Genomic DNA, 27270 nt, shown 5'->3' with positions numbered 1-27270 from the left:
AAAGAAATGCAGTAGATTAGTGAGACAAAATTTCCCTTGACTAAATTCTTGTTGGTTTTCTCTCATTAATCCATTCTTGTCAAATTGACCCATTACATCATCCAGTGTTACAGAGATTTGTATGAGTTTCTCTGATTGATCAGAATTGAATACCATTTCTGGCACCATGAGAACTCGCAGCAGCCATTTTTGATCACAGCTTTCATGGGACAGGAGCATAGGAAGATCACTCCTGCCCTACTTCATCATTAGACCACCAGGGCTTTAAGGTAAAGTTGGGAGGAGGCTAGGACTTAAGACACTCCTCACTTAATGACCTAGATGTAAAACTAAACTTGGTCATTAAGGATCAAAGTAGCTGCAGCAGCCTCTTTTGTACAATGCACTTGTCATACCAAAATGTGTGGGGTCACCCTGGCAGGGTGGATTATGTGGCCGATGCTCTCTATAATATCATCAGAGTCATGAGCAAAGTCTTGACTTATTTGATTTCAGCCCGCAGAATGCTCTGAATCAGGCAGTGGGTTGGGGATTTCACTTCTAAGGCTACTCTTTAACAGACTCCCTTTCAAAGGTCAGATGTTGTCCAGAAAGGGTCTGGATGATCTGATGGCTAGCATAGCAGATCACTGGCCAAAGTCTCTGCCTGATATCAGACTGAGAACCTCTAGAGATTCTGGGTGTTCTAATTTTCATAATTCTAGATGCCCATCTCAGAGATCCTATCAGGGATCAAGGCAGAGATTTACAGGCCTAGTCAAAGCCAAGCTGCCGGTCCTCACCCCACTTCATCCTCCAAGAAGGAACAATGATGCCAGGTCCAAAGTCTTCCACCTGAAGATAAGAGGAAGGTTCTTGGCATATGTGAAGGTCTGGGCGCACATCTCGTCAGATCACTGGGTACTGGAGATAATTCAAGGTACAAGCTTGAGTTCACCCATCCCACAAAAGACTGGTTTGTGGACTTCCTAGTGGGATGCCCAGAAAAGTCATGCAGAGTTTTAGCAACAGTGCAGAGACTTGTAGAAATTCAGGCCATAGATGAGTGCCACTAGAAGAATTGGGCTCGGGCATATACTCCATATACTTCAAAGTGTACAGGAAAGGCTCAGAAGATTGGAGACCCATTCTGGATCTTATATTATTCATTTTGTAAACTGCTTAATACTCATGTACAAGTGGTATATCAAATATAATAAATACAATATGTCAACGAGGCCCTGAAGGTTCCACACTTTCACATGGAAATCATGCAGTCAGTCATTACAAAGATAGCTCAGGTTAATTTTAGCTTCCCTAGACTTGACAGAAGCCTACCTCCACAATCCTATTTTTCCAGAATGCAGGAGATTCCTGAGATTCTATGTGCTAGAGAGACATTATCAGTTCTCGGCGCTCCCCTTTGGATTGGCAACAGCACCCTGCATGTTCACCAAGGTGATGGTGATGGTAGCAGTATATTTTTGCAGGGCAGGTTTGCAAGTGCACCTGTATCTACATGACTGTCTGATCAAGGCTCCATCATTCTTGGAAGGAGAACAAGCAGTGGCTCAAGTGATCCAGCTCTCGCAGATCCTGGACTGGATAGTGAATTTTTGAAAGAGCCAACTGGTTCCTTCCCAATATCTGGGAATGCTATAGAACATGGCAGAAGGCCATGTTTATCTTCTAGAAGCACACAGACAGAAGCTTTTCACGCAGATAACTGTCCTGATGGCCAAGCCAGCCCTGTGTATGTGGCTCTACCTTCAAGTGCTGGACTCCATGATGGCCACTATATATGTATATAGTCTCTTGGATGAAGGCTCACATGCACCCTCGTCAGAATGCACTGCTATCTCGGTGGTCTCCACAAATGGACTCCTATGGGTTGGTGGCTCTGTTCAGAGTCATTATTGCGGAGCATGCCCTGCAGGAAAATTCTGAGGGTGATTCTCACAACAGGTGCTAGCTAATTTGGCTGGGGAGGCCATTGCAACCATTACCCAAAACAGAGGCAGTGGTCGACCTCCGAGAGAAAATGATCCATCAGTGGATTGGAGTGTTGAGCCATTCACTTGGCATTACAGAAGCTGGAGAGGACACTAGAAGGACAGGCGGTAAGGGAGAACCGAGTTTTCTCAGACACTGCTAAAGTGATGGCGTATGTCAGTTGCCAGTGAGGCACCAAGAGTGTGCAGCTGAGCCTGAAAACCCACTTATTATTCCAGTGGACAGAGCTACACCTTCAGGTGATCTCCATAGCACATATAGGGGAAATGGACAATGTTCAGGCTGATTATCTCAGCAGGCAGACCTTAGACCCTGGAGAATGCACGTTATCTGCTACAGCGTTCCAGTCCATCATTCTTTGATGGTGTTGGCCAGTCTTTGTTCTGATGGCTACAGTGAAGAACAAGAAAGTGGACCGGTTCTTCAGTCAAAGATCCGATCCTCGAAATAAAGGCCTAGATGCCCTAGTCCAACCATGGCCAAAGAATGAGCTCTTGTATGTGTTTCCTCCATGGCTCATGATAGGGTAAATACTTCACCCAGGGAGAGTGGTCTTCATAGGACAGGCTGGCCACACAAACCATGGTGCACAGACCTAATGTGTCTTCAGAAGGTCAGGCATCTCTCTCAGGGCCAAATGGTCATAGAAGATCTGGGTTGATTTGGTATTATGGCATGGCTCTTAAGCATGCAACATTAAAGCACAAAGGATATTCAAAGGTAGTCATTGCTACTCTCCTCAAAGCCAAGAAGACTACGACAGTCTCTGCTTATGCTAAGGCATGATAGACATTTCAACACTGATGCACGATGGAGCAGGTTGAGCCATTTAGTGCTCCAATCTCGGTGGTACTAGCATGCCTCCAAACAGGTCTTGACAAAGGCCTTGCGGTAGTGTCTCTTAGGGTCCAAGAGGCAGGCATCTCGTGCTTCAGATTCCATGAACATAAAGCTCCTCTGGCTTCACATCCAAACATAGCCAGATTCATAAAGGGAGCATTGAGGCTTAGACCAACGTGGAACGTTAACATGGTTTGCATGGCCTCAGTATGGCTTCGTATGAGCCTATTCAGGAGGTGTCCTTGTGGAATCTTACCATCAAGATCATTTTCCTCATGGCCATTACATTAGCAGGATGAGTCTCTGAGCTACAGGCCCTGTCATGCAGGGAGCCCTTCCTCAGGATCACAGAGGCGGAAGTTTCCTTGTGTACAGTTATGTCCTTTTTGCCAAAAGTAGTTTTGGCATTTCATGTCAATCAAGAGGTAAGATTACCAGCATTCCAGACCACAGCGTCAAAGAAAAATGACTGAATTCTGAGAAAGCTGGATGTGAGGAGAGATCTACATTATCTAGAGGTCACCAATGAGTTCAGACTGTCGGATTATCTATTTGTGCTCACCAGTCAAGCTAGACATGGTAGACAGGCATCTAAAGCTACCATTTCAAGATGAATACAGATGGCCATCTTGTTAGCATATGTTGCCTGTGGCAAGCAGTGCATTCCACAAGAATGAGAGTGCATTCCACAAGAAACATAGCCTCTTCATGGGTGGGAGCTCAGGCAATTGTGCCCAGAGAGATGTAAGGCAGCGACCTGGTCCATTCTCCAAGTTCTAGAGAGTAGACGTGACTGCACACCATCTTTGGGTCCTTAGTATTATGAACAGGTGCACGGGTCCCGCCCTAGATTTCTGGGACTACTTTTGTAAATCCCTACTGTCCAAAATGACATACCTATTGCACTAGAAAAAGAGATTAGGTTCTCACCTTACTAATATCTTTTCTAGTAGGTTTGTCATTCTGGAACCCCGCCCTGCCAATTATTTCTCCACCTGCTTACTGTCTCAATCAGAAGTTTGAGTCAAAACTGAGATTTTGATGTCGGTCAGACCTCAAGGTTACAAAGAATAATCTATTGACATAATTCATTGGGGGTATGCTTGAGCTCCATAAATGTTTCAGATTGGTATGGTTATTTCGATGGTTTTAGTTGTTCAATTAAAATGTATACCTGTTTATTATACTTTCAGAGCAGGACAGATTTGTAGTTAGAGAGTCCCCCTATACCCCTCCTTCTCTGTTCCTATATATACCTGCTTTGGTATTGAAGGGGGGGCAGCAGAGCCCTCTGGAGAAGGAGGTGGAATTGAAAACCTGGCGTGTATTCCTTCTGTACAGCTTGCAGGCTAGAGCATACCCTACTATCCAGAAAGGCACACATAAGAACATAAGAATTTGCCTCCGCTGGGTCAGACCAGAGATCCATCGCGCCCAGCAGTCCGCGCCCGCGGTGGCCCATCAGGTCCATGACCTGTCATGTTATCTTGATTTAGCCCTATAGCCCCCTTGTTTTTATCTATACTCGTTCCATACTCTTTCCACACCTATCTACTAGAAAAGATATTAGCAAGGTAAGAATCTAATCTCTCTATGTCTCAGCAAAATAGAAGATACAGTATTCTGTGGATATTTATTGATAGTGGCCAGTGTGATGATCCTCAGGGCAGGGGCTTCCTCTTCTTTCCTCCTCATTTCACATGTATAGTAGGGATGTGCAGATAACCTAAAGTTGGGAAACCTGTGTGAACTGAAGTTTTTCCCCATTACTTTGATTGTGCTCGATGAAAAAATAATTTTTTAAAAAAATTTTAAAGCCCATCCTGGGGTCCTTCAAAGTCAGTGATTATTTAAAGATCTGTTTTTTAAAAAAAATTTGTATTTTTTCCTTAATGGAACAAATTCTTTGGTATTATAGTTGTAACTTTTGTGTTTTCACACTCAGCAATAATAAATTGATAAAAATACATTTTATGCAAAAAGTCTAGCAGTATTTTATTAAATGAACCTTCAATAGCTGCACTTTATTGTGGAAAATAACAGAAATTTAACATACTTCACTAATAGCTAAACATGTACACTTTGGTGTAGTCATTTACCAATAGCGTTCCAAACATTCAAGCATTCAGTGTCTTCTTGAGATAGGATAAAGCCCGTGATGCTGTTCAATTCCTTGCAACAAGGTCTCACACTGTTTATTGGTTGGTAGACCTTGGCACAGTGATGATGGGAGTATCATTGATTTGTGATCCATGCAAGGGTAGGGGTAGGGAATGAAGAGGGCTCAAGGGATAAGGAGGAAAAGGTGAGAAATGAGGATTGTAGGAGAGAACGATGGAGTTAAGAAAAGAGTGAGATATGATTATGCCAGGTTGTGGTGAGGTGCAGAGGGAGAATGAGAAGACTTCATCATTGTGCACTCACTACATGAATAATGTACTCAACATGTATTCCCACCCAGGCCCAAAACAAATTATTAGTGTGAAAGGTGTTGGAAGGTGAAAGTACATGCCTGATTATTTGTATTCAGTACAAAATGCCCTCCTCTTTACCACTGTGTGTTAAGTGTGGATCATCTGTCAGAGGATAGTTTGAAAATTAAAATTACTAACTTTTTTTTTATCTTGAACTTCTGTTTTCCCTCCATCTTCTCCCCAGCCTCCCAGGTGACGTATTACTGTGACACAAAGGTTGGGCCTGAGAGCTCTTGATGTGTGCTATAATAGTGGTGCCTTTGTAGGCTACAAAACAGGAGGGGAGGAAGATCGAGTTTAGAGAGAAATAGAGTAAAATTGAATGTTGAATCACAAAGACTATATTTAGATGTGTGGAGTGCAGGCCTAACTCAGAGGAGGAATGAGTCCTTTGAGATTGAAAAACCAAAAGAATTATCCCTAAAACTGATTAAATTGAGGAACTTGGGGAGGGGGAGCTGCCTAGTCAATCTTAAAATGACCCTTCCCCCATATTCTAGTCAGTAGTCTCCCTTTTCTCTCCAAGATCACGTCATATGTTCTCTCCCTTCCCTCCTCTTCTCCTGAAAACTTATGTCAGTACTCCCTCCTCCCTTCTAAACTTCCCATCAAGCTCTCATTTCTCTTCCTTGCTTGCCCTTATCTGCCGTCTATTTCTATGTTTCTATGTTTCCCTTTCAGACCCCAGCCTAATATTACTCTCCCCTTCTTTCCATAGCTGTAGCAAGTATTCTCTTCCTGCCACACAGTGCCCCAGCAAGTACACTCCTCTCTCTCTGCTCCCTCTGCCCTGCTTCCCAAACACCTTAACATTATTCTTACACATGGGACACCGCGTAGCTCAATACACTGGTCCATTTGTTTGTCCACACCATACAGCTAATGCTGTTTCCCGAGCCCTCCCTTCACGCAATGCCTCTCCCTACGACCATGGAAACTGGCAAGAGCAATGTGCATAATTCCCAACAATGGCCTAGGTTGGGCTTTCTGTACAGAGGTATATAACTTCCGCATACTTCATTTAGCTGGCGTTAGGTCTAGCACGTGTGGCAATGTAGCGCACGCTATTCCACGCGTTAAAGCCCTAGCACACCTTGGTAAAAGGAGCCCTTCGTTGTGTCCCACCAACTCCCCTAATCTTCCCTCTTAGTGCAGGTATACTTTGTCACATTTATTTTTGGTTGCCATTCTTTGTAAACCTAATGCTACGTAATCATGTTTCACTTTGTTATGTACATAATATAAGTGCTCCCGAGAGGGTAGTGTTCACTTCAGCCGTGATTTTCTCATTTGCTTTCCCATTCTTCCTACATAAAAGTCAAGAGCATAAAACTGCTAAATTAATTTAGGTGCAGTGCATTTCACATCCTGTTCTGGAGGGATGCCACATGTCTTTAACAAATGTTGTTCTTCTCTTTCAAAACACCTTGTACATTTTTTTTTCTAGTTATTAGGTGCCTATATATATTTATATGGGGTTTTTTTTTCGTTTTTTTTAGAGAACCTTTCATCATCTTGTCAGGAGGTTTGTCATATGATACAATAGGACGACGGCCCTGTTTAACTGTTATGCATGGAAAAAGCACTGCCGTGTTAGAAATGGACTATTCAATTGTTGATTTTCTAACCCTCTGTGAAACACCATATCCTAACGGTGAGTTGTTAAAAGTATATTCTTGTTTTATCTTTGCTCAGTTTTACCACAAACAACTGGAAAATACCTTTTCACTTGATCTGTTTTTGAAAACTACATTGTTCCAGAAATATAGGGGTTATATTCAAATTATCAACATGCCTGACAAAAGCATACCGCCTAATATGCAGCAGTGGGTGTATGTTTTTGTTTTTTTAACATACCCAAAGAAAAAAAAGGAGAGTTCTTGCCTTAAAACATACAAGGAACAGGAAAAAAAGACAAGTAAGATTGCCAAAACTGGGATCCTAGTTGGGACCACAAACAGACTTTGATTCATTGAGACTTATCATATATAACCAAGCTCCTGTGGTTCTTGGATTTGACATCTTTACTTGCCTTTTTTCCTGTTCCTTTTTTTAAACATAGCCATGACATTTAAACAAGTATATATATTTTGCTGCTTTCTGGATAGGTGGCTGCGCTGAATAAATGAGGAGAGTTACCCGCTGCAAGCCGCTCAAATATTGCAGTGATAATTAGCTGCTAAGCAGTTTGACTTAAAATTAAACTGCTTAGCTCTATGGGTAATCTAATATAATAAAATGCTAGACGCGCATGCGCACTCAGATCTGCGTGATCTGAAATCCCTGTTCTGTGAGATATATGTCCGTGGCTTTGCAGACGTGCGCATGCGCGAGTCCCGAGCCTTACTGCTTGCCAGCCGCAACCGTTGCACTCCCTGCTCTCCAGATCGCGGTGTACAGACCGGTAGGGCACTGGGAGCTAGGGAGAAAGCAAGGGCTCAGTCTTCGTCGTTGTCTTCGCCCCTCCCCCCCAATCCCTGTTGAGCCTCCCACCCGATTTTCTCTTCTCGCAGTCTGGCCGTCTACCTTAGTCCCTTGCTGCCGCCACCCCCTTCCCTTCCCTTCCCGCGGTCGACAAACCTCTTGGCTCGAGCAGCAGATGCAGCACTGTAAACACGCTGCTTCGCGGCCTCTACTGCCCCGATTTGCTCTTCCGTGTCTCTGATGACGTCATCAGAGACACGGAAGAGCAAATCGGGGCAGTAGAGGCCACGAAGCAGCGTATTTACAGTGCTGCATCCGCTGCTCGAGCCAAGAGGTTTGTCGACCGCGGGAAGGGAAGGGGGTGGCGGCGGCGGCAAGGGACTAGGGGAGCTGGCCAGACCGCGAGAAGAGAAAATCGGGTGGGCCACGAAGAGACAGGGAGGAACTGGGAAGAAGGAAGAGGGAGGAAGAGGGAAAGGGGCCTGCTTTGGGGGAGGGGTGTGCTTGGAGGCAGACAGCTTTGCTTGGGGGGAGACAGAAGGGGGGCCACGGAGACACAGTCAGGGAGGAACTGGAGGGGCAGAGGGAAAGGGGTCTGCTTTGGGGGAGGGGTGTGCTGGGAGGTAGATAGCTTTGCTTGGGGGGGAGATAAAATGGGGGGCCACGGAAAGACAGTCAGGGAGGAATTGGAGGGGTAGATGGAAAAGGGTCTGCTTTGGAGGGGAGGGGTGTGCTGGGAGGGGAGACAGAAGGGGGGCCACGGAGACACTGTCAGGGAGGAATTGGAGGGGTAGAGGGAAAGGGGGCTGCTTCGGGGGGAGGGGTGTGCTTGGAGGCACACAGCTTTGCTTGGGGGGAGACAGAAGGGAGGCCACGGAGAGACAGGGAGGAACTGGAGCGGGAGAGGGAAAGGGGCCTGCTTTGGGGGAGGGGTGTGCTTGGAGGCAGACAGCTTTGCTTGGGGGGGTAGACAGAAGGGGGGCCACGGAAACACAGTCAGGGAGGAACTGGAGGGGCAGAGGGAAAGGGGTCAGCTTTGGGGGAGGGGTGTGCTGGGAGGTAGATAGCTTTGCTTGGGGGGAGATAAAATGGGGGGCCACGGAGAGACAGTCAGGGAGGAATTGGAGGGGTAGAGGGAAAGGGGTCTGCTTTGGGGGGAGGGGTGTGCTGGGAGGCAGAGAGCTTTGCTTGGGAGGGGAGACAGAAGAGGGACCACGGAGACACTGTCAGGGAGGAATTGGAGGGGTAGAGGGAAAGGGGGCTGCTTCGGGGGGAGGGGTGTGCTGGGAGGCAGATCATTTTGCTTAGGGGGGGAAGACAGAAGGGGGGCTACGGAGAGACAGTTAGGGAGGAACTGGAGGGGGAGAGGGAAAGGGGGCTGCTTTCTAGCACCCGTTAATGTAACGGGCTTAAAGACTAGTAGCTTAATATTTCTGCTATTCAGATAGTACAGGAGAATTTTGAGCAAATTATCAGTGGCACAATCTATATAAATAGCAGTTCTACATTTACAGATCACTTTAGTACATAAATGTATAGAATATTAGTGCTTCTGCAGAGAAGCATACATATACTGTATACCGCTTCTAAACATCAGTTGGAAAGTGTTTCCAAAGTGATTCCTTTGTATGCTTTCCCTATTTGTTTGTTTTATTCAGCAAAATTATGCTATTAATTTTATACCACTTATATCCTAAGTGGTTTTACATTCAGGTGCTTTATCATGTTTCCCTATTTGTCCCAGTGGACTCATACTCTTTCTAGTGTACATGGGGCAATGTGGGGATTAAATGACTTGCCCAGGATCACAAAGAGTAGTGAGGGATTTGAACCCACAACTTCAGGGTGCTGAGGCTGTAGCTCTAACCACTGTGCCACTCACTCCCATATGAGAAAATCTGTTTTTTGTTTCTTTTCTGATGTAACATTTGTTTCATAGCTTTGAAAGGCGGAAGAGGAGATTCAGAGGGACAAATTTTAATGTGAGGAGGTTTGATCAGGATAAGATGGTCACACTTTTTGTATATTCAGCTCCTGTATCTTTCCCCATACAAAGCAGTAATAGCAATATAGGAAAAAATTATAATGGAATAAAGGAGAAGAAAGTTATAATAGAACAGAGAGAAAAAGAGAATACTAAAAAGAAAGTTATAGAGTCAACAACAGAGGGTGTTATTTCAGGGACTCAAGTTAATGGCACCACCTTATCAGATAAAAAGACAGTTGCTTTTTAACTTGACTGGTTTAAATTTGTCTTATGTGATATCAGTTTTAAATAGGATCCTTTATAACAATTTAAATTTTTTATTGACCACGAAAGTGTGTTGTTAGTTTGGAAAACCACATTGGCGAATAACTTCACTCCATGCCTCCTCCTCTATTCACACCCTCTGTTTTTGAACCAGCACAGTTTAAAAAAAAAAAAAGTGGTTGATACACAACCAAATTCTAAGAATTGGGACCTAGAGTCTCTCTGTTTATGTCAATGCGGCAAATATTGAAGAGGATATCAACACCCTCAATCTGTATCTGGCAAGGCTGCAAAGCTGGGACCTACCCCAGTGAAGAACCTGACCGAAGGTTCACCCTTACATGATTCCTTGTCTATCATGCAACGAGTGGGACCATCGCCGAATGATACACTCTCAATAGTGCTTCAAGAACTTAGAGCTGCTAAAATAGAAATAGCAGATATGATGGTTAACAAACTGGAGACCAAATTAGAGGCACTTCGACTTGGGGCCCCGATGCTCAAAAGTTGATCATGCCAGTAAGATTTGATTTAGACTGGCTGTAGCCAGTCCAGCATGCAAGTTATTTCAGCCTCCAATTCAGAAAAGGGTTCTGCATGACTTTTACCACTCACGGTAGCAGCCTCTGATAATTCAATGCAAATGTATTACAATGATCTCAGTATTAAAATTATCTCTCCGTGTAATGCACATAGAGGAACGCCTACTTTTTAGCATTGAAAATTTTCTTGCAGATCTGGAGCTGTGGGATATGTGGCCCTGTGCATTTATTCTATGTGTATATGTCCTGCACCTAACAAAAGTGTCCAAAATCGTCGTGGAACAAAAAAAATAACTCCTAATTACTGCCATAGCAAGCTCTTCAGCTGCAACTATGTTTCTAGTGCAGTAGGTGTGTCAATCTGGACAGTAGGGTATTCTTCCCATACTTGTGAGCTGTGTAGAAGGAATCCACTCTAGGTTTTCAACTCCACCTCCTGCAGAGAGCTCTGCTGCCCCCTTCAGTTTATCCTTTTGCATGCAAGCTGGAAGATATTTTTCTGATCTGCTCTGTATATTTCCTTATTATTTTCTGTGTTTTTTCACGGTTTTTGAGGATTTCAGTGCGAGCTCCCCAGTGCGCGGGGTAAGCTCTGCCTGCCTGGAGAAGAAGCAGACTGGATCTGCAGCCGACAGGTTAATTTCTTGGGGACCTGTTTGGCCAGCCTGTAGAAAACTTTGTGGAACTGTTGTTTTTAAATCACAAATAGAAAACAATAACAATGTGCAACTGAAATATCACACCCCATCCCCCCCCCACACATACCCCTGCCACCCATCAATCCCCAACAGTGTCTGCTACAGACAGGCCTATTCTACTTGAAAGTATAAAGCAGGGCTGTGGAGTCGGTAGATAAATGTTCCGACTCCGACTCCTCAGTTTTTTGTACTTAAGACTCCGACTCCAGTTACCTGAAATTTCCTCCAACTATGACTCCTCGACTCCGACTCCACAGCACTGGTTAATTTTCAGATCGTTAAAATGGAATGTCAAGTTGAGAGAAATGAGCATTTTCGACACCACCTTGTTCTTGCTTTTAATCAAGGTTCTAAGGCCGCAGAAGCTGCTCGCAACATTTGTGCTGTGTATATAGTGGGTGCTATAGCTGAAAGAATCACTCATGATTGGTATGCCAAGTTCAAAAATGGAGTTGGTAGATAAATGTTCCGACTCCTTAGTTTTTTGTACTTCTGACTCCGACTTCGACTCCAGGTACCCGAAATTTCCTCCGACTCAGACTCCTCGACTCCGACTCTAATTCCACAGCCCTGGTATAAAGTTCGTTGAACTTTAATATATCCAAATGGACTAACATTATAATCACATGCTACTTTATTCAGATAAAACAAAATCTTTCTTGTTCTGATTTTTATTTTTGTAAAGCTCATCTTACTTATCCACTTAAACCATTATGATTCAAACTAAACTAGGATGTTATTATGGTGCCTTTATTGGTGCTCCACACAGGTGTTAATTGCAAAATGACATAAGTCGCCAGACGAGTGGAATCGTGGGATATCTTTAGGTCATAAAACACTTTCTGTTCCACGCTGTGAAAATCATCCTTTACCAAATTATTACTAAGAAGAATGGACAAAGCATTAGTCCAAAGAAGAAGCGCAAAAAGGCGGGATGATAACCGTACTTTATTTTCAAGATTCTTACACTTTAGCGCTGCTGGCAGAAAAAACCTTACTATTTTTAAATTAGAAAGCAGCCCAGGAATTAAAAGATACTTAAAGTCAACGGTAAACAAGGAAGCGCAAATAAAAGAGCATTTATCAACTCTGGTTCGAAGCTCTTGCCCAAGCTTACCTAGAGGGTTTGATGGATCTCTCCTCCTCTTGCGCCAGCAGGTTATACACACACTCCACCAGATACATCTCCGTCATCTCACAGTGGGTAGTGGGATGAAATGCTAGAGGCGTGAATGGTGAGGAGGAGAAAACCCGCTACTTCCCCCAGGTAGTTTGTAGCAGCTTCTTGTAGCTTTGCTCTCTGGTAACTCCTGGATATCATTGCTAGGCAATGCCAGAGAGAGAAATATATGTAATTTCTGACTGGGGCCTGGCTTCTGCTTAGGAGGGGTTGGCGGCTAACAGCGGAGGAAGATGAGTAGTACTTGGTCTGTAGTAAATATTTGTAGGTATGTGTGATTGTTATAAGCCTTAGGGAGCCTGATGGTAGAGGGAACGAACGGGCTGCTGAGGCACTTGTTCCTGATTGGGTAACAAAAATGTCTGCCGGCAGGCCAGCTTAACTGAAAATTTGTAATTGTCTGGCGGGCCAAATTTTATTACACCATGGTCCAGAGTCTGACATGTCTGATGTAGTGGATAAACAGGAAAATAGGTCTCAGTTAAGTGTTAGAAAAGCTTCTTGATGCCAGCAACAATGGATGAATCTGTTGCAGTAACAGTAACGTACTTGAGCAACTGGGCATATGATGGAAAGACATTACAAAAGAAGACTCATCAGCAGACAAGACTCTTGTTGCTACATCACAGATTGATGTCATTTTAACAGTGCTTCATTTAAATCCAAAAAGCAGCTTCTTTTATCATTGTATTCAGTTGCTAGTTGTCTAAGATGTGTTAAGTTTTTACACACTGATACTAGCATTTTAAGAACATAAGAACATCCATTTTCGGATCAGACCTTCGGTCCGGCGATCCGCACATGCAGAGGCCCAGCCAGGCGTAATTTTAGTCACCCATATCCCTCTATGCCTCTCGTAAGGAGATGTGCATCTAGTTTGCTTTTAAATCCTAGAACGGTGGATTCCACAATAACCTCCTCTGGGAGAGCATTCCAAGTGTCCACCACTCATTGCGTGAAGCAGAATTTCCTGATATTTGTCCTGGACTTGTCCCCCCTTAGCTTCAGTCCATGTCCTCTTATCCGTGTCACATCGGACATTGTAAATATTTTTTTTTCCTGCTCTATTTTGTCGATTCCTTTCAGTATTTTGAAAGTCTCGATTATATCCCCTCGCAGTCTCATTTTCTCAAGGGAGAAGAATCCCAGTCTCTTAAGTCGTTCCTCGTATTCCAAGTTTTCCATACCTTTTATTAGCTTCGTTGCTCGTCTCTACACACTCTCCAGCAGTTTTATATCCTTCTTTAGGTTGGGAGACCAATGTTGGACACAGTATTCCAAGTGTGGTCTGACCATTGCTCTATAAAGCGGCATTATAACTTTCTCCGATCTACTCGTGATTTCTTTCATCATTTGCTTTCTTTGCCGCTGCCGCGCATTGTGCTGACGGTTTCAGGGTCCTATCTATCAGTACACCCAGGTCCTTTTCTTGTTCGCTCTTATCCAGAGTTGCACCTGACATTCTATAATCGTGTTCCTTGTTCTTTCTGCCTAAATGCATCACTTTGCACTTTTCCACATTAAACTTCATCTGCCATTTTTCCGCCCATTTCTCTAACTGACACAAGTCACTCTGGAGTTCCTCGCTATCCTTCTGCGATCTGATTGCCCGGCATAGCTTTGTGTCATCTGCAAACTTGATGATCTCACTGGATGTTCCTTCTTCCAGGTCATTGATGAAAATATTAAATAAGATGGGCCCAAGTACCGAGCCCTGGGGCACATCGCTAGTCACTTTCTCCCAGTCTGAGAACTTCCCATTTATGCCCACTCTCTGCTTTCTGTTCTCCAGCCATTTGCCCATCCATCTTAGTATATCTCCTGCTATTCCATGGCTTTGTAGTTTCCTGAGAAGTCTTTCATGTGGAACCTTGTCGAACGCTTTCTGGAAGTCCAAGTATATTATGTCCACCGGTTCTCCACTATCAATTTATTTGTTCACAGTCTCAAAAAATTGAAGTAAATTCGTCAAACATGATTTCCCTTTCCTGAAGCCATATTGACTGGCTCTCATCAGGTCATGTGTATCCAAGTGCTGGTCTATGCTATCTTTAATCAGTGCTTCAACCATCTTTCCAGGGACAGACATAAGACTCACAGGTCTATAGTTGCCCGGTTCTCCTCTTGATCCTTTTTTAAATATCAGCATGACGTTCACTATCTTCCAGTCGTCCGGTATATGTCCTGTTTTGATTGACAGATTGGCAAGTTTTTGCAAAATCTCTCCGATTTCAACCTTCAGTTCTTTTAAGACTCTCGGGTGAATTCCATCAGGTCCAGGATTTGTCGCTTTTAAGATTGTCGATCTGGTAGTACTGTATATCTGGTCCAAGTCCACTTCTACTGTGGTGAGGCTGTCCTCTATTACTCCTTTGAACACTTTCACTTCTTCTGGTATTGTTGCAGCGTCCTCCTTCGTAAAGACAGACGCAAAGAAGGAATTTAGTGTGTCTGCAATTTGTTTGTCTTCCTTGATGTACCCTTTTCTTTCCTGGTCATCCAGTGGTCCCACCGCCTCTTTTGCAGGTTTTTTTCCTTTTACGTATCTAAAGAAGGTCTTGAAATTTTTGGCCTTTTGCACTATTTTCTCCTCATAGTTCTTTTTGGCATCCCTCACCACCTTTTGACATTTCTTCTGATCATCTGTGTGTTTGTTCCAAGCTTGGTTGTTTTCATGCTTTTCCATGTTTTAAAGGAGTCCTTTTCTTTTATGGCTTCTTTCACTTCTCTAGTAAACCATGCCGGTTCTCCTTTGCCTTTAGTTTTCCTTTCTTTGGAAATCCGTGGAATGTAGAGATTTTGTGCTTCCGTGATAGTATTTTTCAGTAGGGACCACGCCTGATCTACCGTTTTAACTTTATCCATCTTTTTCTTCAGCCGTTGTTTTACCATGGTTCTCATGCTATCGTATCTTCCCTTTTTAAAGTTTAAGGTCGTGGTTAAGGTTTTGATACGTTTCCCTTTCCCGATGTCAAGTTTAAAGTTGATCATGTTGTGATCGCTCGTCCCTAGCGGGACCGTGACTTCTACTTCTTTTGTCGGTCCCGTAATGCCATTTAGGACCAAGTCCAAGGTGACATTTCCTCTCGTCAGCTCTCCCACCATTTGTTCCAGGAAGCAGTCCCCTAGCGCTTCCAGGAACTTGGCCTCCATGCCGCAGTTTGAGGTTCCCAGGTTCCAGTCTATTCCCGGGAAATTGAAGTCTCCCATGATTATGATTATAGCTGTAACAACCTGTTAAGGCTAGTCTCAGGTTTTAAAGAATGACATGAGGACAAAGTTTGTCCCTGTCTCCGTCCCCAAGGGCAACCATGGGCCCAATTCTATATATGTCACCTAAAAAATTAGTGCCGGCTAGTGCAGCATTAGTCTCTAAAACCTGAGACTAGTCATCTATAAAAGTTAGGTGCCCGTTATAGAATCATGCTTAGTGCTGCCTAAGCATGCTTAGACAGAGCTAAGCATTCTAATATTTAGGCCCACCCTGTTTGTGCTGAGGTTTTCTTGGCCTAAATGCCTGTACCTAAGCTAAACGCCCAACAGCTCAAAAAAGGTGCCTAACTCAAAATCATGCCCACGATCTGCCTATAACCATTCCCACTTTTACCTTTGCACAGGGCGCCTAATTGTTATAGAATCACACCTGCCAAGTTAGGCACCTAACTTTCAATTTACTCCAATTAGTGCCAATTAAGAGGCATTGAGTGCTGAGTATCAGCACCAATTTAACCTATTACCATATATACTCGAATATAAGTTGATTCGAGTATAAGACAAGATACCCTTTTTCCCCCAAAAAAGGTTGATTCAAATATAAGATGGGTGGGGGGTTAATATTCATGTGCCCTGCCAGGATCTGTGCCTTTCTCCCTCTCCCTCCCCTGCCAGGCTCTGCTCTCAGCCCCCCTCCCTCCCCACCTGGCCTGCCTGGCTCTCCACCCTGTTCCCCCTCCCTCCCTGCCAGGCTCTCCACCCAGATCCCTCCCTGTCCGCCGTCTCTCCCGTTGTCCTGCAGGCCTCCACTGGGCATACCGTTTGACCTGGAACAGGAGGGGATCCCTTCCGTCACCTGTCCTGGCCGACTCTGTCAATTTTTTTAACTTCCCTCCCGCCTCCCCCCGCTTTCCATGCTCCTGCCCCACGCTGAGCCTCTCATGAGAACTTGTGGTAGCCATTCAGCAAACAGCTCAGTGCCAGGCAGGAGCGCAAAAGCTTGCTCATGCCCAGTACATTGGACCGTAAGAACTTGAGGTGGCCATTCAGGGAGGGGCTCAGCATGGGGCAGGAGCGCAGAAAGCTCGCTCCTACCCGGTACACCGCTGGACCACCAGGGAATCAAAAAAGGTATACGGGGGGAGGCGGGAAGGAGGTTATAAAAATTGGCATTGTCACCCAGGACAGGAGCGATCCCTCCTGTCTCGGCCCAACCAGGCCATATGGCAGGCCCGACAGAGGCCTGCAACAAGTCTGGGAGGGGGGTCAGGTGGGCAATAACCCAAATATAAGATGAGACCCCTATTTTGGGGTGTCCAACCTTTTGGCTTCTCTGGGCCGCATTGGTCGAAAAAAAATTTTCGGGGCCGCACAAACACTGCAGCAAGACAGAGAAGAGAGAGCCGGCAAGACGGTAAACACCCAGGGGCAGCAGAGGAAAACACTGCATGTCACTCGACCAGGGCCGCACAAAATACTTCACGGGGCCACATGCGGCCCTCAGGCTGCAGGTTGGACACCTCTGCCTTACATGGTAAACAAATCACTGGAAGGGAGGCAGAGATTACTACTACTATTTATTTGTTTGATTTTTAGTAGTTATATACCACTTAGAGCCTAAGCGGTTTACATTCAGGTACTCAAGTATTTTTCTCTATCTGACCTGGTGGGCTCACACTCTACCTAATGTACCCGGGGCAGTAGGAGATTAAGTTACTTGCGCAGGGTCATCATTTCTGTGCTAAGTGCATAAACATGGCTTTGCTCAGCACAGTCTGTGAAACAACAAACACCTCTTCTCACAAATATTTGTGGCCAAAAATCCAGCAATTCACTGGTCATATAGGAAGGCCTCTCTGTGGTCACATTTAGCCTTTTTTGACAGCTGCACTCAAGGAATGCATGGTTATCGTGCTGTGGTGCTCTCTGTGTTATCGGGAAGATCCATTTTGGACTTGTAAGATTGCATGTTAGATATACGGAATATTGGTGTGGTTTGATTTGTTTTGTTTTATACTACTGAAAAGATTTTTTTTACAAATAATTTTCAAAAATAGATACGGGGACCAATAATTCATAATGCTATTCAGCTTTTGAGTTAGAGATACTCAGCTGAGTCCCTTTGAATGCCCTTATTTTACCTACTCATTTGCAGGCCACTGATTTTGCTTTTTATGTTCATCCGACTCAGACATCCAATTCAGGGAGTGTGTGATGCAGTGGTTAAAACTACAGCCTCAGCACCCTGGGTTGTGGGTTCAAACCCACACAAGTCAGTTAATCCCCCCGTTGCCCCAGGTACATTAGCAAGATTGTGAGCCCGCCGGGACAGACAGGGAAAAATGCTTGAGTACCTAAATAAATTTATGTAAGCCGTTCTAAGCTCCCTTGGGAGAACGGTATAGAAAATGGAATAAATAAATAAATAAACATGTGCTGACCAAAAACATTAGAAGTTCGTTTTATGCTTTAAGCAGACACCACTAAAATGTGAACACATTTGGAAAATAAAATTAATACTATATTTGAAATTCAGCCAAACATACAGCCGAGGCTTGGCTGGATAACTTGGCAGGGAAATAGGTTTGAATAGGGATTATTAGCTAACAATGGTTTGTTTTGGCGATAACAGACTATTATAACATTTGTGTTTTTCTTTAGTGTAGTTAGTAAAGTGATTGATAAAAGTGCAAGTGAAAATGGCTTAAGGAAGCTTCTGGCAACTCTGTTCATTAAGCATTTAGCAACCTAAGACAACCTGTTACATGACCAGACACACCGTACATGATTCATTGATCATTCAGTTTAATAGCAATCATCAAATAATGGTGGCAGCAGCTTAGTGCCTATGAGTTTAGCTGTTTGTAAACTTGAAAAGGAAAAGTATAAGAAATGCTCCATTGCTCATGAATGGGTAAAGTTGTCTTTCCTTTCTCTTTTGGACTTTCAGATTTTCAGGAACCATACGCTGTGGTGGTTCTCTTAGAAAAAGATTTAGTAGTTATAGACCTTGCACAAAATGGGTAAGTATAACAAACCTTTGAGGATTTTCAGTGTATTTGTTTTGGTGAGCCCAGTTATATCATTTTGTTTTCAAAGAATGTGTATTGCCAAAGAGAAGCTTTGTTAGTGGAGGCACTTGAAAGTCAAAACTGTATACCTATAGAAGGCCTTAAATTATGTCAAAAATGAAAATCAGATTCTTGAAGAATATCCGTGTTTAAAACAGGATGTCAATTTTAACTCTGTTTGAATTGGCATGTAACATAAGTAAATGGTAGCAGCAATAAGCATTGGCCTGGTATTTCTTTGTAAGATACACAGGTACACATAATATTTATTCAGGCTAACTATGGAATGTATGTTTTAGGTGCTGGAAATTAGAAATATAATTATTCCATATCTGTAATAAAGAGCAGGTAATTTTGTTTTGGTTAAATGAAACTCCATATAATCAAGATTATATTTGCAAGTCTAATGCAGTAAATCCAACTTTCTGGATAATCACTGTAAGTGATTGGAACTGAAGTGTAATTGGAAAACAGCAGTGAATACAAACCTAAAGTGTGTTTGACAACACAAGCATATCTATGAATAAAAACTGCAACTTGGATATTAGTGCTGCCCAGTTATTGGCCAGATTCAGGAGCTGAATCTTGCTGCTAATGCAGAGGTTTGCAAAATGTATCCCTGTCCAGCTGCACTCCCGTCCCTGGTCTTCTTTTTCACTCCACTTTTTCCTGAGAGGAGATTTGTTAGGTATTTATGCACATGGCCATGGTTTAATTTAAATCCAGATTTAGAGACATCACTGGGACTCATTTGGACTTCCTCTTATTAGATGCAATGTATATTTGCCACCATTCCATAGAAGGAGTGACTTAAAAGACCACTTAACTAGGGCTATAATTTTAAGCCACCAATAGAAAATGAGGCTCCATACAGGCATTAGAGCCATTTAGAAGTTTTCTCAAGTACATAGAGTAGAAAGGCCCATCCATATGAATAAAGCAGAACATGAAATCCTGTTTTCCCAGCAGTACATAGATTTGGTTTTGTTCAGGTGCATATGGAAGGCTTCTCCCTTGCTGTGTACTGGCAAACCCTACTTTGCATTTTCATACATGAACTTGATAAAAACACGAATAAAAATTTATTTATTTTTTTTTAATTGCAAACAACATGTCTAAATGAATCACTTGCATTTGCCAAAGCTAATTGATAGTCCCATGCAAGCTTCTCTGATTCCATTAGCAGGGCAAGCACTGAAGAGTGACTGAGCCCATGTGCAGCCAGCCCTTTTTGCCTGGATCTACCTTAGCTCAAGCTCCTATCCAGCCCTGGATGGGTCTGTTTGCCCTCACCCACCCTGCCATGCTAGACCTACTTCTTTTGATGATAGACAAAGTATGCTGGGTTGAAGGGACAGTCTGCCATCTTGTCCCTGGGCCATGCTATTGGCAGCACTATTTTGTCACTGGCCATGGGGATCTTAAGCAGAGTAAGGAGGAGGCATACTCCACCGGTCCCTCCTTACCCCACTGAGGCTGAACAACCGCGTAGTAACCAGCACCTCCACAGAATCAGATAAGCTCCGCTCACCCAGCCCTGCAAGCAGAGCTCACAGCCCTTTAAAGGGCCGATGGCCAGTCGTGCCTCGCTGAAGTGCCCTTTGTTTGACCCTTCGGGTGGACCTACTATAAAACCTCAGAAGATCAATGTGGTAAGTCTACCTTTAGAATCTTCTTTATATGTAAAGTCGGTAACACTGAGCCCTTAACAACTTACCATATTTTTCACACTATAACACGCTCCTGACCATAATTTGCGCCTAGGTTTAGAGGAGGAAAACCAAGAAAAAACACATTCTGAACCAAATTGTGTGCTAATATATTTAATAAAATATACAAGGGGCTGCACCTAGCCTCCCTCACTCCCTGCCAGGCTCTGCACCCAACCCCACACTCCTTGCCAGGCTCTACACCCTGTCCCCCCTCCCTGCCAGGCAACGCACCCTGTCCCCCCTTTCCGCGTTCATGCCCCTCTCTCGCTGAATGGCTGCCTCATTATATCTTGCGGCCAGCGACGTACAAAGCAGGAGCAAACTTTTTGCATTCCAGCCTGGCTCTGCACTGCTCCCTGAATGTCTGCCATCAGTTCTCATGGGACTTTAATCTAATTTCTCCAGACGAACTTACCCCACAACTAAAAAGAATATTATCTCAAAGTGGTTTTCTGGACAAGTGCCCCTCACATTTATTTGCTGACATCTCAGACTCACTAATTATATGGTTAGTCTCCTTCATCAGCAAACTATTAACTACCAGTCAACTACCTAAACAGATGCTCTCAGGCAGGAAGATGTCATGGGAGACCTGCACAGTGTCACGTACCCCTAAGGGTACGCATACAGTATGTTGAGAAACTCTGCCCTAGGTACTCTCTCCTCCTACAAGGGAACATGTCTACTGTGTTATGCTGATGACATCTTTATTCTGAGGCAACTAAGTACTGACATGAAGGAAGCTACCTCCAAAACCTCAGATACCATTGAGGAAATCTCCACTTGGGCATTAACCAAAAAGTAAAGCTAAACACTTCCAAAACTAGAATACTGTAGTTCCACAATAGCCTACAGTCGGTCCCCACAACTGTATAAACATCATCAAGAATGATCCTAAACATAGACAAAACTGCCTAGAGTCCTAGAAATCATACTTGATTCCACACTCCTACAAACCTCAAGTCTACACAACCTATGGGGAAAAAAAACATTTTCAGCATGAAAAAATAAGACTAATTGGTTCCTACTTTTATAATCATCACTTTCCTATCCTTGTTCAAATGCTGGTCCTATCACAGCTTGACTGCTATAACTCAATTTACACATCTTGAACTCCGTTCTAATGCATAAACTTCAATTGATGTAGAACACAGTAATTAGACTAATCTTCAGTCTAAAAAAATATGGCACCATAACAGTTTATTACCATAAACTCCACTGGCTACCAATAAATGCAAGAATAGCTTTCAAACTATCCTGCACTCCATGCCAACATCTCAGATTCAATAACCCACCTATTCTCAATTCTTTTCTCATCCAACAGAATCCATGAAACACACCGAATGACATCCCATTCTCCAAAGGAATGAAATACAAATGACTATTCAATTCCTTATTCACTTATACAACCACCAGAACTTAGAACGGTCTTCCGTCATCCATCAGGACAGAAACAAACTATTTCAGTTTAAAAAAAAAAAAAGTTGAAAACTTTTCTATTTGATATTTTCCATTAACCAAAATAATCCTTTCATCAATTTAAGAAAGACTCTCTATCAAGCCAAGAAAAACTTTCAAACTATTATCTGAGCATCAACCACAAATGACAATACCACAAACACTAATATCACTCTAAATCAACTTTTCCTACCTTGTACTCGCTTGCTACCTTTTAATGTAATTAATTTGTTGATAATGCTGTATTCTCCCCGTATAATGTATGGGCTTCATAATTGTAAATTTCCTTGTACTTAAATTAGATAAGTGTGATCTATAATCTCACATAATCTGAATTTAATGTCTACAAGGCTTTTGATAACAGGTTCACCAGTTAATTGCCCTGCCTTGTATAATGCTCTCATGTTTGACTCTGGATATTTTTGTCAGCCCAAGCACAATCACTTAAGTAAATTTACCTCTTCTTTTACAAAGGTGCGCTAAGCTTTTTAGTACGCACTAAACGCTAACATGTGCATGTTATCCTATGGACGCATTAGCGGTTAGAGAACACGTTGATTTAGCGTGAGCTAAATCCACTCTAAAACGCTTAGTGCGCCTTTGTAAAAGAGGGCCTTAATGTCAGTGGCAGAAATTAATTGTTAAAGCTGAGACATCTAAAAAGTTCCTGTAGTTACTGAATATTTAGATTTCCTATTTTCATATCAAGGAGTTAGAATTTCAAGCACTTATCTTGAAGAACTGTTAACCTCAGGTCATTTTGTTTTAAACCAGAAGAGACCAACAGTCATTTTCTTTATTTCATGTGTGTGGATGTGTGTGTTTTGCTGTGTTGGACCTCTAACACAATCAGAACCAATGGCAGGATTAGCCACTAATGAGCTTTCATATAAAACTATTTGAGAATTTGTTCTTTGTTTTATATACCAAGTTTCCAAGTTTATTTAAAATTTATTATATACCGCTTATCTTAATTCTAAGTGGTGTACAGACTTCATAAAAATAGAGTCATACATACAATTGTAATCAGTTGGACATACAAGAGACTAACTGACGTAGAAGAAATAAGAGGGTAGTGGGAGAACTCCATTAAATCAATAGGACAGCAAGACGGTTAGGGATAGAACAGTAGGAAATGGGAGTCCTGTCTGAGATAGTCTATTAGAGAAAGGTTTCATATTTCAAAGGTGTCTTTAAATAGAAAGGACTTCAGTTTTGACTTGAAATGTTCGAGTAGAGGTTCTTTTCTTATGTAGATTGGGATAGAGTTCCAGAGTGAGGGGGCAGTTATAGAGAATATAGAAGATCAGATAGAATCATAGTTTATTTGGCGTTCAATCATCACCCTGATTATCTTTTTCCAGGAACCATTCTTTAGAACCCTATAATCATGCTACTAGCTGTCACCATAGATCAGTGACTGTTAGTTCAACCCCTGTCTCCAGGGCTTCTGTAACATCCAAAACCATGTCAGTTCCTCAGTCAGAAATCAAACAGAGAGGACCAGAAACTGTCAAGAATCTGTTTAACTACGTTAAGGGAATACAGGGACTTATGTATAAATACTAGTCAGTAAAATGGCTATAATGATGAATAGGAGACTGACTATAATGGTGATAATTACCAGTGAGGAGAAAGCGACTGACAGTTTGAAAAAATGCTCAGAAAAGTGAAACTCTGAAGAGGGGGTGAGAACTTCCTCTTAAGGGAAGAGTTTACCGTCCAGTCATTGCATTAGTATATGAAACATCACTTTCTGACCACTGGTAAAATGTTGAATTGTTCTTGCAAGCTCAACATGAGATATTCAAAATTTCTTATGCAAAAGATCTCTCTCAATGGAAAAATGATGCAATGCACTTATCTGTAAAATATTCTTAAGAATCTTAAGGCTCTCAGGGGTCCCAACGCGGCCCCGTTTCGAGTTCTGCTTCAGGAGACCCAAAATCACGTTTTAAACCCTCTGTGCAGTCATAATGCTTTTCCAAGAGAAAATCTGAAAAATAATGAATTTTTATCAAAAACCACACACCGCAGCAATTTTTCATTTTTGTATTTTTACAGTTTTTTCATTTTTCAATTGGCTTTATTCACAGTGACAGCTGTTTGCTTGTGACAGTAACCTTTTGACGCTTTTGACGTCATCACGTTTCGACGGAGGTCATCCCTCCCCCTCCCCCTCTTTTCAGTATAAATCGGGCGAGGTGGGTAGCGGTCTCCGTCGTTTGGAATTTTCGAACTCAGTGAATGGTATGTGAGTGTTGAGTGCTTCCTTTCTTCTTCTTTTTGCTAATAAGACGTTATGATTTCCCTCATCGCAGTATGTTTGAGTATTCTGCTGCGGTGTGTGGTTTCTGATAAAAATTCATTATTTTTCAGATTTTCTCTTGGAAAAGCATTATGACTGCACAGAGGGTTTAAAACGTGATTTTGGGTCTCCTGAAGCAGAACTCGAAACGGGGCCGCGTTGGGACCCCTGAGAGCCTTAAGATTCTTAAGAATATTTTACAGATAAGTGCATTGCATCATTTTTCCATTGAGAGAGATCTTTTGCATAAGAAATTTTGAATATCTCATGTTGAGCTTGCAAGAACAATTCAACATTTTACCAGTGGTCAGAAAGTGATGTTTCATATACTAATGCAATGACTGGACGGTAAACACTTCCCTTAAGAGGAGGTTCTCACCCCCTCTTCAGAGTTTCACTTTTCTGAGCATTTTTTCAAACTGTCAGTCGCTTTCTCCTCACTGGTAATTATCACCATTATAGTCAGTCTCCTATTCATCAAGAATCTGTTTAAGGCAGAAATAGGCAAGAGCATACTGTTTTTGTAGGAAGCATTCAGAATGCTGTGGTCCAGTGAGGATTGATTTTCAGAGTTGTCTTCCTGCTAATAATAAATATTTCACCTGCTTCACCAGTACTTAGGTAGTCTCTTCCTTGGCTGCTGCAGAATAGGTATAAGTTATAATGACACTAATCCATGTGTTTCTTGCATGATTTTCTGATCTCTTCCTTCCACAGTCACTGATTCAAGACCTGCTGGTTTCATTCCTTATCTGCTCATACCCTCATAGGCTTTGATAGGGGTCAGCATACGAATTGCCTTTTTTAAAAATAAGATGTATAATGGTGAGAGTGATGAAATAATAAGAAATCATGTAACTTCAAGCACAAAGATTAGGTGATATTCCATAAAGTTAACATGGTAATACTTTTAAATAAGAGAAAATATAAATTTCATTCAATGAATAGTTGAGCTCTAGACTCCACTACCAGGGGATATGGTTAAGGTTTGGGCAAGTTCCTAAGGAAAAGTCCACAAACTGCCATTAATGTAGACATAGGAAAAAACACTCCTTATCCTTGGTAGCAAGGAATCTTGCTTCTTTTTGGAATTATGCCAGGTACTTGTGGCCTGAATTATCCACTGTTAGAAGGAGGATACTGGGCTTGATGGAGCTTTGGTCTGGTCTAGTATGGCAATTCTTATGTTATAACATTACCTAGATAACTTCTTGTGAACTCATCCCACCTAGTAGGGTGACCAGGTTACCCATTCCAGAAGGGAGACTTTTTGACCAGTCCTGGTTTTAAAATTGCATTCCAAAGCAATGTAGTATTTGTAGCCCATATTCTATCCATTGAAATCTGTGCTACAGGTCCCATAATCCACCAGGATGAGGCCAAAGTCTCACTTCTGAAATGGGTAACCTGGTCACCATCGAGTGAGCTAGGAAAGCCTGAACTGGCATGAATTGAAAACTTGAATTAATTAAAAAAAATTTAAAAATCATTAAGGAATTTACATTAAGGAGAACTGGCTACATTGGAGACAAATAGTAGTAATTTCAATTTGATTTTGAGCTGGGATGTAAAGATCTCAAAAGTTTATAATAATGTTAATATATGGCCACCCACTTCAAACTGGAAGTTGACTTTTGCTTACTTCTATGAAATACAGTAGAGCTCCATTTATCCAAAAATCTGCTATTTACAAACTCATTATCGAGAAACAAATCACAGTCAGTAGACCATAATCTATTTGTAAATCATCAATTATTTGGGATTGGAGAACCATGCAGATGTCATATGCCAGCACTTCAGCCACATGCATATCCATAGCCGCCTGAAAATTGTAAGATTTTGTTGCTGCAGGACAACTTTCTGTTTATTCAGGAGCTAAAACATTGGTGATGCTAAAACACTGGTGACATGAAGTTTGTTTCTCAGCATCTTGACACCCAGCTATACTTGCCCTAATTAGTCAATGAATCAAGGCATTATCTGGAACAGGAAATGCCAGCATTGCAGAGAATTCAAAAAGAAGATTGCGAGCTTTGGAGGATCTATTAAGTTTGAAAGCTTCAGAAACTATTTCAACATCAAGAATGCTGCATTTTGGCATCACAGTCATCTGGAATGCTATCATGACTTAAACGCTTGAAAATGCATGTTACAATCTGTGGCATTCTGTTACGAGTCCATAAAGAGGAAGAAGATAGTGTTATGTCAAATGGTTCAAACATTATTCTGGACTTTAATAATGCTGAAATGAGTTTCTCAATGTTTCACAGCTCTAAAATGATGTGCATTGCTTTGAACATAGAAGAAACAGACCAAAACAGCAGTGAGAATGAGAACAGGCAACCAGATGCGTAGGAGATCACAGTGGTTGAGCCTCAATCTGATAGGCTCACGGTGGATGAGTCTATATTCCCTGTGAGCTGACTGAAAGAGCTTCATCTGAAATTGTACATTACCCAGTAGAAAATCATAGAGATGTACAAAGTACATGAAAGCCTGTAAAAGGGAAACATGTCTGAAGCTGATGATGCTAATGGAATAACTCAATAAGGTATCAAATAACGATGTACAGCAGTCTGCTGCAACACTGACTCCGTCCTTTCAAGTCCCTCAAAAGTCACTAGTGGCCAGCCTTAATGCTCCAGATTAGAGGTCTGCATGGGAACGGGGATCACGGGAATCCCGCGGGGGTCCTGCGGGAATCCCCCCCTAACCCACAGGACTCCCACGGGGACCCTCCTCTAGCCAACGGGACTCCCACGAGGATGGAAGGCTTTGGAAGTAGGGTTCGTCCATATAATATAATGGACACGTCAGCCTTAGAAAAAGAGGGGGTTTATAAGTTAATTATCTGAACAGCAAACAAAAAAAGGGTTCCACCAAAGAGATTCCACAAGGAAAACAGCAGCGCAAACACAAAGGAAACTGTGGAATTGATGATCTTGTCAGAAGTAATTGCTGCTTTTTATGGGGATGGGCGGGGATGGAGGTAATTCCTTGTGGGGATGGGTGGGGACGGAGAGGATCCTGACGGGGACGGGTGGGGATGGAGAGGATCCTGGCGAGGACGGGTGGGGACGGAGATGATCTGGGTATGGACGGGTGGG

The 27270-nt window shown here is 42.7% G+C and overlaps 1 protein-coding gene across 11 annotated transcripts in view; it reads left to right on the top strand.

Annotated features, from left to right (window-relative positions):
* The window catches only part of STXBP5 (syntaxin binding protein 5), a 904657-nt gene that overhangs the window by 590721 nt on the left and 286666 nt on the right, over positions 1-27270 (top strand). For all 11 annotated transcript variants that reach the window (XM_033939585.1, XM_033939588.1, XM_033939587.1 and 8 more), the window contains exons 10-11: positions 6806-6960; positions 18565-18637. In XM_033939585.1, the coding sequence (XP_033795476.1) occupies positions 6806-6960; positions 18565-18637 (228 nt within the window). The remainder of the gene's footprint in view (positions 1-6805; positions 6961-18564; positions 18638-27270) is intronic.

Source organism: Geotrypetes seraphini, chromosome 3 (assembly GCF_902459505.1).
Source record: "Geotrypetes seraphini chromosome 3, aGeoSer1.1, whole genome shotgun sequence".
In the NCBI taxonomy this organism is placed as follows: domain Eukaryota; kingdom Metazoa; phylum Chordata; class Amphibia; order Gymnophiona; family Dermophiidae; genus Geotrypetes; species Geotrypetes seraphini.
Note: the sequence above shows the minus strand (reverse complement) of the source record. Positions and strands in the feature narration are given on the sequence as shown.